The sequence below is a fragment of the Pristiophorus japonicus genome, chromosome 1 (genome assembly GCF_044704955.1).
Source record: "Pristiophorus japonicus isolate sPriJap1 chromosome 1, sPriJap1.hap1, whole genome shotgun sequence".
NCBI classification, from domain to species: domain Eukaryota; kingdom Metazoa; phylum Chordata; class Chondrichthyes; family Pristiophoridae; genus Pristiophorus; species Pristiophorus japonicus.
The window spans coordinates 139,187,746-139,201,017 of record NC_091977.1 but is presented as its reverse complement, the minus strand read 5'-3'; the positions used below and the strand labels follow the sequence as shown (position 1 = coordinate 139,201,017).

The 13,272-nt window shown below is 41.0% G+C and overlaps 1 protein-coding gene across 1 annotated transcript in view; it reads left to right on the top strand.

The window, feature by feature from the left end:
* Window positions 1–13,272, top strand: part of hsd17b4 (hydroxysteroid (17-beta) dehydrogenase 4) — a 226,239-nt gene that overhangs the window by 173,237 nt on the left and 39,730 nt on the right. The window contains exons 19-20 of the mRNA XM_070883392.1: window positions 5,764–5,870; window positions 7,760–7,846. Of these exons, the coding sequence (XP_070739493.1) occupies window positions 5,764–5,870; window positions 7,760–7,846 (194 nt within the window). The remainder of the gene's footprint in view (window positions 1–5,763; window positions 5,871–7,759; window positions 7,847–13,272) is intronic.

Genomic DNA, 13,272 nt, shown 5'->3' with positions numbered 1-13,272 from the left:
GCTATTCAACTATGGCAGGCAAAAGGGTTATTAGTTATTAGAATTCATGTAATATCTGTTATGTTTATAGATAAAATTATTAATGGTCTTTGCAATATTTTGTGGTATCTCTCATTTCATCGTTGCGCCCAGGAGGACACAGATACCGTGTGAGGCAGGGATGGTATGCTGGGGATGTGGTGAGCAACAGGGATCTGGGGTTTCATTCTTTCAAATCGCAGTCCGATAAGTCGGTCACGGACAACCCATCTGGAAGGCCGAATGTCTTGCTGCCTTTTCTCTCCTGTTTCTTCTCGTCCTCATCCTCATCCTCCTCCTGAGGTGGTCCCGCAAACCCTGCTGGCAAGCATTGCGCCCTCATGATAGCCAAATTGTGGAGCATGCCACAGACCAAGACAAAATGGGACACTCGCTTGGCGAGTACTGGAGAGCTCCTCCCGAGCGGTCAAGGCAGCGGAATCGTTGCTTCAATAAGCCAATGGTCTGCTCCATGATGTTCCTGGTGGCAGCATAGCTCTCATGAGTGCTGTACACGAGTGTTGGGATTGTGGAGGCACGTCATGAGCCAAATGGAGAGCGGATAGCCCTTGTCTCCGAGCAGCCACCCATGAGCTTGATGTGGTGGCTGGAAGAGTGCTGGCAGAACGGCCTGGCGCAGGATGAAGGCATTGTGGCTGCTGCCAGGATAGCGGGCATTGACATTGAGGATTTCCTGTCTGTGGTAACACATTAACTCCACATTAAGGGCCCAAGTTTCCACACGATAAAAAACGGGCGCCCCTCAGAGTTGGGCGCCCGTTTTTCATGCCTAAAACGGCGCCTAGAAAAAAAATCGCGATTCTGGAGCGTTCTGCAGCTCCTTGTCTGTTTAGCGCGGCGCCCGGGGGCGGAGCCTACACTCGCGCCGATTTTGTAAGTGGGAGGGGGCGGGTACTATTTAAATTAATTTTTTTCCTGCCGGCAACGCTGCGCGTGCGCGTTGGAGCGTTCGTGCATGCTCAGTGTGAAAAAAACATTGGCACTCGGCCATTTTTGTAGTTCTTTGTAGCTGTTTAATTTTTGAAATTTTTTTAAATAAAAAGCACATTGCCATCAGCACTTGCAGCCTTCTCACTGTCTCCTCCCCCCCCCCCCCCCCGGCGGGTAGAACGGGCGCCTCAGGCTGACTGCAGAATTCTCCCTGCCTGAAGCACTTTCACACAGGTAGGAAGATGGTTTATTTAATCTTTTCTTTGCTTATAAATGTTTATTCAGGTTGGATTTATTTGTATAATATTTGTAGAAGTATAAATAAGGATTTATTGTAGAATTTAATGAGTTCCCTTCCCCCCCCCCCACCCCCCACCTCGTTCTGGACGCCTAATTTGTAACCTGCTCCTGATTTTTTAATGTGTAGAACAGGTTTTTTCAGTTCTACAAAAATCTTCACTTGCTCCATTCTACTTTAGTTTGGAGTACGTTTTCACTGTGGAAACTTTCAAATCAGGCGTCAGTGGCCGGACACGCCCCCTTTTGAAGAAAAAATTCTGTTCCAAAGTAGAACTGTTCTACCTGACTAGAACTGCAGAAAAAAAAATGTGGAGAATTGCGATTTCTAAGATAGTCCGTTCTCCACCAGTTGCTCCGAAAAAATCAGGCGCAAATCATGTGGAAACTTGGGCCCTAAGTGAGTGAGCTTTTAGCAGGTATTGTACTTTGAAGCCTTTCAAAAATAATGAGGGAGTACTTGCCAAAACACTCCCTGATAGCAAAGAACCTTGGAATGACTAAGGAAAACTCTTCCAGTAGTAGGAACTAGCACACAGCCACTCAAACTTCAAAACAAAATGGGACACCCGCTTTGGTGAGTACTGGAGGGCTCCTCCCGTGTGGTCAAGGCAGCGGAACCGTTGCTTCATGTGCGAGAGATTGATGAGGATCGCTTTAGATAGCATCACTGCAACCAGCTTCCTGCTGCTCACACCACCTGAAGCTGTCGTTGCTTTTTCCAGCTGGTAAGAACCTTCGCTAAAATGAAATTGAGAGGTCGGGTGTCCAGTGAGCATTGCACACTCACTGACGTCACAATCTCCATCACGGCGAGCTCCCTGGCGATCAAGGTTACCAGCACCGATATGGTGTGCACGCTGGAACCGACATCAGTTGTTGTTACAGCTGTCGTGTGGCGTAAACCACATGAATTTCTAGGCCTCGGTTTTGCAAAGGATCGAACAATAATTTTGTTGGAAATTAGGTGATATATGATCAAGTAGAACATTTGCACTGTAAATGAATCATTTGGTAAACTTAACATTTTGGTGATGAGTGAGCACTAAAAAAGAGCAAATATGTACACCAACACTTAGCCGTAATAAATTAGAATTTGAAAATGTTTGATCTGTCACATTGCTAGTGGTTTCTTAAATGTAAGCAAGCAAGTAAGCTTTGCTTGGTAAAGAAAATTAAAGCTGATTGTTGGATTGAGTTCATCAGCTACTTGTGACGTCGACCAACGATTAGCCTCAAGATTGCGTTTTGCAGAAACTGATTTGATCTATATGAATATTGATATAGTTAATTTATAACCAGATAAGCTTAGCTGTCCAACACTACTTTTTGCTGCACTGTTGTATAGCTTTCAAACCATAACAACTTGTACATGAAATGGAAATTATTTGTTAAAAGGCAATGATTTATTGAAATCGAACTGAATAAACAACTCTTTGACAGACAATTGAGTTAATTGGTTAGTCACTTTATCATTAGCCCCTATTGGGTATGGTGCAGTACAATACATATATTTGATTTGGTTCACATTCAAGATGTTGACACGGAATTAAAGTTGATGTGCATCAGTTGCAAAATGTGATCTGGGATTCGAAGATCCTTGTCGACATGAGAGCTAAGTGGCGGAAGAAGCGTATGCGCAGGCTGAAGCGTAAAAGACGAAAGATGAGGCAGAGGTCCGGGTGAACTACTGTTGGAAATGCAGTACTGATCAGGCTTTGTTGAATCTTACATGGCAAATGGACTCTGGACACTTCTGTTTATACATGTACTGCCAAGACCAACAATTTAGAGGTACCTCAGATGCTGGTTATGAGAAGATCTTGAACATTGGTCTGTTGTAGTACTGTGCTTTGATGTATAGTAATAAAATAAAAATGTGAAAACTAAAAAAAAAACAACAAAAGCTTACATTTATATAGCACTGTAAACAGAGTAAAACGACCCAAGGCACTTCACAGGCACGTAATCAGACAAAAATAAATTGACACAGAGCCAAAGAAGGAGACATTAGGACAGGTGACCAAAAGCATGGTCAAGGAATTGGGTTTTAAGGGAGGAGAGAGAGAGAGAGAGAGAGAGAGAGACAGAGGTTCCAGGAAGAAATTCCAGAGCTTGAAATTTTGACAATTAAAGGCGTGACCATCAATGGTGAGCAAAGGAAGTCGGGGATGTGTAAGAGTCCAGAATTAGAGAAATGCAAAGTACTCGGAGGGTTTGAAGAGGACCTATGATCATGGGCCTTTATTCAGAGTTGTTTTTTTTCAGCTATATATTTTTTTGAAGCTGTTCGTTTGTTTTTCAAGGATTTATAGGTAGGTCTATAATACAGAAAAATGCTGGAAACACTTAGCAAGTCAGGCAGCATCTATGGAAAAAGGAACAAAAGTTAATGTTTCAGGCATGTAACCCTTTGTCAGAATATTTTAAAATGTGTTCTGTCTGCATTTGTATCTTCTGAGTCATATTGTATTAAAGTGATCGCTGAGCACTTTCTGCATTTAATATTCTACAATATTGGAATTCTATAGCTATTGATTTAAATTGTGACAGGATTTAGATCTGATCGTGATTAAACTTATTGATATTTATAACATTAATCATTAAGATGCACTGTTTTGACACGTTGCATTAATTGCTTTCACAATTGCTGTTTGGTTTCATTCTAAGGATGAAATACAATAATATTTTAACAAAGAAACATAGAAAATAGGTGCAGGAGTAGGCCATTCGGCCCTTCGAGCCTGCAACACCATTCATTATGATCATGCAATTTCAGTACCCCATTCCTGCTTTCTCTCCATACCCCTTGATCCCTTTAGCCGTAAGGGTCACATCTAACTCCCTTTTGAATATATCTAACAAACTGGCCTCAACAACTTTCTGCGGTAGAGAATTCCACAGGTTCACAATTCTCTGAGTGAAGAAGTTTCTCCTCATCTCGGTCCTAAATGACTTGCCCCTTATCCTTGATCCCTGGTTCTGGACTTCCCCAACATCAGGAACATTCTTCCTGCATCTAACCTGTCCAATCCCGTCAGAATTTTATGTTTCTATGCGATTCCCTCTCATTCTTCTAAATTCCAGTGAGTATAAGTCTTGTCGATCCAGTATTTCTTCATATGTCAGTCTTGCCATCCAGGGAATCAGTCTGGTGAACCTTCGCTGCACTCCCTCAATAGCAAGAATGTCCTTCCTCAGATTAGGAGACCAAAACTGCACACAATATTCAAGGTGTGTCCTCACCAAGGCCCTGAAAAACTGCAGTAAGACCTCCCTGCTCCTATACTCAAATCCTCTCACTATGAAGGCCAACATACCATTTGCCGCCTTCACCGCCTGCTGTACCTGCATGTCAACTTTCAATGACTGATGTACCATGATGCCAAGGTCTCGTTGCACCTCCCCTTTTCCTAATCTGTCACCATTCAGATAATATTCTGCCTTCATATTTTTGCCACCAAAGTGGATAACCCCTCATTTATCTACATTATACTGCATCTGCCATGCATTTGCCCACTCACCTAATCTGTCCCAAGTCACTCTGCAGCCTCTTAGCATCCTCCTCACAGCTCACACTGCCACCCAACCTAGTGTCATCTGCAAACCTGGAGATATTACATTCAATTCCTTCGTCTAAATCATTAATGTATACTATAAATAGTTGGGGTCCCAGCACTGAACGTTATGGTACCCCTCTAGTCACTGCCTGCCATTCTGAAAAGGACATGTTTATTCCTACTCTTTGCTTCCTGTCTGCCAATCAGTTCTCTATCCACGTCAATACATTACCCCCAATACCATGTGCTTTAATTTTGCACACTAATCTCTTGTGTGGGACCTTGTCAAAAGCCTTTTGAAAGTCCAAATACACCACATCCACTGGTTCTCCTTTATCCACTCTGCTAGTTACATCCTCAAAGAATTCTAGATTTGTCAAACATGATTTCCCTTTCATAAATCCATGCTGATTTGGACCGATCCTGTCACTGCTTTCCAAATGCACTACTATTACATCTTTAATAATTGATTTCAACATTTTCCCCACAACCGATGCCAGGCTATCTGGTCTATAATTCCCTGTTTTTTTCTCTCCCTCCTTTTTTGAAAAATTTGCAGAATTATTTTTCTTAACCTTATTTGCAAAAACTGATTTTAAAAAGATTGCCTTATATGTAAAATTTGGGACAGTTTAAAAATAAATCTCATTCCCACATAAGATTCCATATAATTGCATGTATATGTAACGTGTGGAAGTACCAGGAATACCCTGGCAAAACACAGTAGCGAAAGACCTACTTGAAGTTGACATTTACCAGAATGAAGAACAGTAACCAGCCAAAAACTGTAATGAAGAAACTGAAACTGGCACGGTACCTGAAGCACTACAGGACCAGCAGTCAGATAAAATATAATACCCTATTAAGTTAGATTTGTAAAATGTTTACATAAGTTATTTTAAATTGTTATTAATTATGATTTTTCTCCTTTTTAAAGGGTTCAAAAAGCCTATTCTGCATGGGTTGTGTTCCATGGGGTACGCTGCACGGAATGTCTTGAAGCAGTATGCAAATAATGATGTGACAAAATTCAAAGCCATCAAGGTATAAGACAGTATATTTCATTTATATTTTGTTCTCCACTAAGCACTGGATTGATTGTGCATTTATCTCTTGGGTGTAAATTTTATTCGTTTATTAATTATATGGAGGGACTGTGGGATTAGAACAGTTTCATTTGTGGGTTAATATCCAGGCCAGCGTGATGGAATCTAAAGAATATAATAAGAACATAAGAAATAGGCCCCTCCAGCTTGCTCTGCCATTCAATACGATCATGGCTGATCTGATCATGGATTCAGCTCCATTTCCTTGCCCGCTCCCCATAACTCCTTATCCCCTTATCGTTTAAGAAACTCTATTTCTGTCTTAAATTTATTCAATGTCCCAGCTTCCACAGCTCTCTGAGGCAGCAAATTCCACAGATTTACAACCCTCTGAGGGAAGAAATTTCTCCTCATCTCAGTTTTAAATGGGCGGCCCCTTATTCTAAGATCATGCCCTCTAGTTCTAGTCTCCCCCATCAATGGAAACATCCTCTCTGCATCCACCTTGTTAAGCCCTCTCATAATCTTACACGTTTCGATAAGATCACCTCTCATTCTTCTGAATTCTAATGAGTAGAGGCCCAGCCTACTCGACCTTTCCTCATAAGTCAACCCCCCTCATCTCCGGAATCAACCTAGTCAACCTTCTCTGAACTGCCTCCAAAGCAAGTATATCCTTTTGTAAATATGGAAACCAAAATTGCACACAGTATTCCAGGTGTGGCCTCACCAATACCCTGTATAGCTGTAGCAAGACTTCCCTGCTTTTATACGCCAACCCATTTGCAATAAAGGCCAAGATATCATTGGCCTTCCTGATCACTTGCTGTACCTGCATACTATTCTTTTGTGTTTCATGCACAAGTACCCACAGATCCCACTGTACTGCAGCACTTTGCAATCTTTCTCCATTTAAATAATAACTTGTTCTTTGAAATTTTTCTGCCAAAGTGCATGACCTCACATTTTCCAACATTATACTCCATCTGCCAAATTTTTGCCCACTCAATTAGCCTGTTTTGAAGATTTTTTGTGTCCTCCTCACACATTGCTTTTCCTCCCATCTTTGTATCGTCAGCAAAATTTGGCTATGTTACACTCAGTCCCTTCTTCCAAGTCATTAATATAGATGGGGTCCCAGTACTGATCCCTGCGGCACCCCACTAGTTACTGGTTGCCAACCAGAGAATTTATCGTGACTCTCTGTTTTCTATTAGTTAGCCAATCCTCTAGCCATGCTAATATATTACCCCCAACCCCGTGAACTTTTATCTTGTGCAGTAACCTTTTATGTGGCACCTTGTCAAATGCCTCCTGGAAGTCCAAATACATCACATCCACTGGTTCCTCTTTATCCACCCTGCTCGTTACATCCTCAAAGAATTCCAGCAAATTTGTCAAACATGACTCCCCCTTCATAAATCCATGCTGACTCTGCCTGACCGAATTTTGCTTTTCCAAATGTCCTGCTACTGCTTCTTTAATAAAGGACTCTTCAACATTTTCCCAACCACAGATGTTAGGCTAACTGAATGTTAGGCTAAAGCCATCTTATGCTACCGTGGGCAGAGCGTTTTACCGTCTGCCTCAACCCTTGGCCACTTGACTGCTGCCTTAAGTTAAAATTGGGGCTATTTACTGCTTTAATGGTTGATAATTCAGAATAAGTAGCATTCAGATTTCCTGTTTACAAGAAAAACACTAAAATTGTGCTTAATTACTAAAACTGCAGTGTACGTTGAATAAGTTGTGTATAATGGTGATATAAAAACCTGCATTTAATTGGACTTGCACTCCACTTGGACTTGCACTAATTTAGTCATAATTGTTTTGAATGTAGTGCATGTGATATAAGATAATGGCAATGATGGAATTCTTTTAATACAGGTTCGTTTTGCAAAGCCAGTCATTCCTGGACAAACACTAGAAACTGAAATGTGGAAAGATGGAAACCTCATCCATCTTCAGGCAAAGGTCAGGACTTTATTCCTCATCAATGAAGTTACAATTACAATACATTCATATTATAAACATTGTCAGAAATAATCAAGTTTGATCCATGGCATTATCCTAGTGTTGGATATGGTAGCCTAGTGGTTATGGTACTGGACAAGATTAGTTATTCAACAAGTGTGCCAGGGCTTGTGTTTTTGTAATGCCCTCTACGTCCCAGGAAAATGCATGAGCACTAATAGAGGTAAAAATCAGAATTAGGGGGAACTTTTTTTTACTGTATGTTAACATAAATGTAATGCATAAACTTTTGAGCTCTATCTGAGGTACCTTTGGTAGGAAAAAAGATGTAATTAACTGTATTCAAAGGGTTGTTTATGCAATTACAGCATGTTGCGTGAACAAATTAACTTAATTATGTAACTTTTGTATATGATCATTTTTCACTGGTAATTGCACTATTTATGCACTTTTTTTTGTTTAAAAGTCCGTAAGTAATGCTTTGAAAGATCTATATTTGTGCACGTGTACAGGTCTTGCGTGTAACATATGTTTGCCCATGTTGCCAAAAAATCCTGATTGGCTCTAATTCTCTAAGAACCAATCAAAAAACCATTTCAGAGACCATATATTATACTCCTCCTGCAATGTGTAATCCCAGACTCTCCATGAGCAATGTCTTGAGAGGTCGGTGGATACTTACCCATCTAGTATGCTAAAATAATTAGTTATGTGGTTACTGCTCCCTCTAAATGGACAATGTAATGAAAATCTTTACAACCATTTATTGTTGAGGAAAAATGTTCACAGTACTTCACACTTGGGAGTAGGTAAGCTCGATGGGCTAAAGGCCTGTGGCAAGGTGCCTTCGAAGATGGGATAGTCAGTACTGAGGAGGTTTGCAACCAATTACAAGAAGACATTAATAAAGTTGCAGAATGGGCACATAATTGGCAAATGCATTTCAACATAAGTGTGAGGTAATACATTTTGGAAAGAAAAGAAAGAAGGTTATGTATTACTTGGAAAATAAGAATCTAAATGGGGTAGAGGAGCAAAAGGGATCTAGGAGTACAAATATATGAATTACTAAAAGTAGTGACTCTGGTTTGCTTTTTTATGACCTTATTAACCTAACACGAGGGTTTATTTGTAGAGGGATAGAATTGAAAAGTAGAAAAATTATGCTAAACTTGTATCGAACCTTAGTTAGACCACACTTGGAGTACTGTGTACAGTTCTGGTCGCCGTATTATAAGAAGGATATCGAGGCACTGGAGAGGGTGCAAAAAGGATTTACAAGGATGTATAACTGAGGTTATACCTTTTGGGAAAGGATGTTCAAGCTGGGTCACTTTTCTCTTGAAAAGGGATGGCTGAGGGTGACATAATAGAGGTTTTTTAAATTATGAAAGGTTTTGATAGAGTAGATACCGAGAGTGTTTCTGCTTGTGGGGAAGAGAAAAGCTAGAGGCCGTCAATATAAGATAGTCATCAAGAAATCAAATAGGGAATTCAGAAGAAACCCAGAGAGTGGTAACAATGTGGAACTCGCTACCACAAGGCATAGTTGAGATGAATAGTATAGATACATTTAAGGGGAATCTAGATAAGCATATGAGGGAGAAGGGAATAGAGGGTTATGCAGATAGTTAGATGAGGAAGGATGGGAGGAGGTTCCAGTTAAGCAGAAACGCTGGTATGGACTAGTTGGGCTGAATGGCCTGTTTCTGTGCAGTATATTCTATGCAATTATATGTAACATGAAAATCATGGGCTTGCTTTCCATGATTTCATGGCCACTGGATGGAAAATATCGGGCAGCAGGCTGTTGATGTTTGAGGGCTCCAGAGATTTACTGTTTATTGTCAATTTTTTGACGAAAACAAAAAGTACAAACTCCGGAATCTTTTGCATTAAAAATGTTAAATTAGATATATTAGGATGAAGTTAGCTTCATTTTTAAAAATCAAGCATGAAATATTTAAGATATATTTTATACTGGAATAAGCCAAATCTGTAGTACTACCCAAACTAAAGTAACCCAAATAAATTGAAATAATTTTTCTTTAAGAAGTTGATGAGTGTTAATAGCCCATTTATTTTAACTTGTATGCAAATCTGCTTCAATTAGTTATCCACTTTTTCCTTAAAATATGTATTGACTCTATCACAACCACTCCATGTTGCAAAGCATTCCATGCTTCAACAACCCTCTGTCATTTATTTAAAAAAAAAGCTTGGCATAAATTTAAATTGATGACTCCTTGTCACTGAATCCCTAATCAAAGGAAATAGTCTTTCCCAATTCACTCTTCCGAAACTCTTCCTAATTTCAAAAACTTCAACTAAATCTCTTCTGGAGCATTCTCTGCTCCTCATAACTATAGTTTCCCATCCATGGCATTATCCTGGTGTTACATGTGGTAGCCAAGTGATACTGGACGAGAAACCCAGACAGTGTCAAATCCTACAATGGCAAGTTGTGAATTTGGATTCAATAAATCTGGTAATTTGTGGGCTAACACTTGAAAATTATTATAAAGGCTGCTGAATTATAGTAAAAAAAAAATCCAAGTGGGAATATGCCATCCCTACCTGTTTTGGTCTAGATGTGACTCCAGTCTCACGCCAGGTGCCTCCTTGATAAAGTGCAACATCCCCACTGACACCTGGGAATCCCTGGCCCAAGACCACCCAAAGTGGAGGAAGAGCATCCGGGAGGGCGTTGAGCACCTTGAGTCCCATCGCCGAGAACGAGCAGAAACAAAGCGTAGACAGTGAAAGGAGCGTGCATCAACCCAGGCTCCCCACCCACCCTTTCCTTTAACCACTATCTGCCCCACCTGTGACAGAGACTGTAGGTCCTGCATTTGACTCTTCAGTCACCTGAGAACTCACTTTTGGAGTGGAAGCAAGTCATCCTCAACTTCAAGGGACTGCCTATGATGATGATGATGGTTAACTTAATGCCCTGGAACAATTGGGGATGGACACTAAATACTGCTAGTGCTGTCTTGCCTGTATCACCCACATCCCAAGAAGAGCTTAAAAAAAAAAACAACATTGTGTGCACTTAATGGCTTTAATGCACAAAACTGGACACACTACACTCGACTAACCAATGTTTTGCACAAACTTATCATTACTACTTTACTCTTGTACTCTCTATCCTTATTTATGAAACATAAAATGCTGTTGACCTTTTTAATGGCTATATCTAACAGCACTTGTACTTTCAGGGATTTATCTGAACTCCTCGATCTCTATGTACATTCACACCCTTCACCATCTTTCCATTGGGTGTAAAATCATAGAATCACAGAAGGAGGCCATTCAGCCCATTGTATCTTTGTTTTTGCTCCTAAAATGTATGACCTTGCTGTTACAAATTTGGATTTGCTGTAGATACCGTCTTTGGTTCAGTGGTATCAGCCGCTTCCATAATTGGTTTGAGCATCTTATGTTCATGGGAGTGACTAACACTTGTACATGCTCTTGTACAGTAGTATAGCCTGGGAGTGTAACAATAGTATCCCCTGGTGACCTGAACTGGATAGTTGTGTCTTTTCACACATGTCCTGTTTCAGTCTCTCTGAAGTCAGACTGGGCAAACACTTGGGTGTAACGAGGCCTGATCTGAATCGATAAGCTGCTTCATTTCACAATGAATATGCATACAGAGCAACAGTTATGATTAGATTCACTTAGTTCAATTGATACGACTTGCCTTGGTGCAGTAATAAAAAAAACATATGTACACCCTACACTTCTCCACATCAGTGCATTATCTTCCTTGACTTAAACCAGTTTCATATGGGCCCAAATTTCCCCAGGAGTTGCTGATTTTTTTTGCCACAACTAGACTTTTTTGGAGTAACTTAAAAATCGCAATTCACCCCATTTCAGTTGCTCCAGTGTACGTGAGTTAGTTAGGTTTTTTTTTAGGTCATTTTTTTTCAAAAGGGGGCGTTACCACCACTTATGCCTGTTTTGGCCATTTAAGCAAGTTTAGCCAACTAAAACTTACTTCACACTAAGTTAGGCCAGAGTAAGTGGCCACTTTTGTACGTTCTAAAAAACTCAGCAGTAAGTTAAGAGATCAGCGCAGGTAGCCTCCAAATGACAATGTTATGATAGGAATGCTAGTTTTTTAAATCCCAAGCAGCGAGACTGGACAGGGTGCTATCAGCCTGATTAAACTGAGTATATTTTTACTAAAGATAGCTAGATATTAAAGTACTGGAAAATCTTTGAACATTCTTTTCTCTTCTTTCTCCCCCGCACCCCCTCCAGATCAAAACTCTTCCCCCCCCACCCCGCCCCCGCAACCTGTCTCTTGTAGCCCTCAGCGCGGGAAGGCACTTGGCCCGGGATAGGGGCGGCGAACATCGCGTCGTCGCCTGGAGCCAGGACGCGCTGAGGGGGCCAGGAGCTACTGCGCATGCGCACAGACTTCACTGTGCATGCACGCAGCTGCAAGCACTCTTTTCGGCGTAGGGCTGTAGCTCCGCCCACCACGCATTCCGACGCGCTGCGCCACAGGCCTGGAACCAATGGGGAGAATACGGAGTTAAGAAATCGGCGCTGTTTCTGTACTACAAAGACCGTGCACCTCATGGAGGTACACCGTTCTAGCAGAGGGGGCAAACTTAGGCCCTATATGAGGTGATCTTCAGCCCAGCCAGAAAGAGGTCAAGCTCTCTGTTCAAAGAATACAGTGAATCAGCATTCACTGCACGAGTCAGCAACCTGTTCCATAGTTCCACTATCCTCTGGCAAAAGAAGAACCACCTAACACCTTATCTAGTTCTGCCCTTACAAAACTTCTAAATTTGGCCCATGATACTCGGTAACCTAAACCTGTTCAAATAATTGTTCCACGTGAGCACAGTCTAATCTCTATTATTTTATAAACCTCGATCAAATTGTCCCTGAGTTTAAGCTTTTCTAAAATATACAGACCCAACACTTTAAGTGTAATTTAGTAACTTAGGTGTTTTAGACTTGAAATTAATTTTGTGATCTTCCTCTGGACCATTTCAAAAGCCCCACCATGTGGCGAGATCAAAACTGGACATTCTAACTGAGGTCTAACCACGGTCTTCTACAAGAACAAAATGGTATGCTTTGTTTTGTAGGGAATTGTCCTGTGAATAAAACCTAGAACCCTGTTTGCTTTGGCTATAGTCACATGACATTGTACATGAACCTTTAGAGAGTGATGCATCTTAACGCCCAGATCTCTCTCTTTCACAACTGACTTCAATTCTGTTTCCTGGGGAGTGGATGTATATTTACCATTAGACCTGCCCTTGTGCATAATACTACACTTTTCTAAGTTTAACATCATTTGCCAAAATCGGGACCCTTCCCCAACCTATCGAGATCTACTTGGAGTATTCAAGCATCTTCTGCAGACCTAACACATCTTGATATTGTCCACA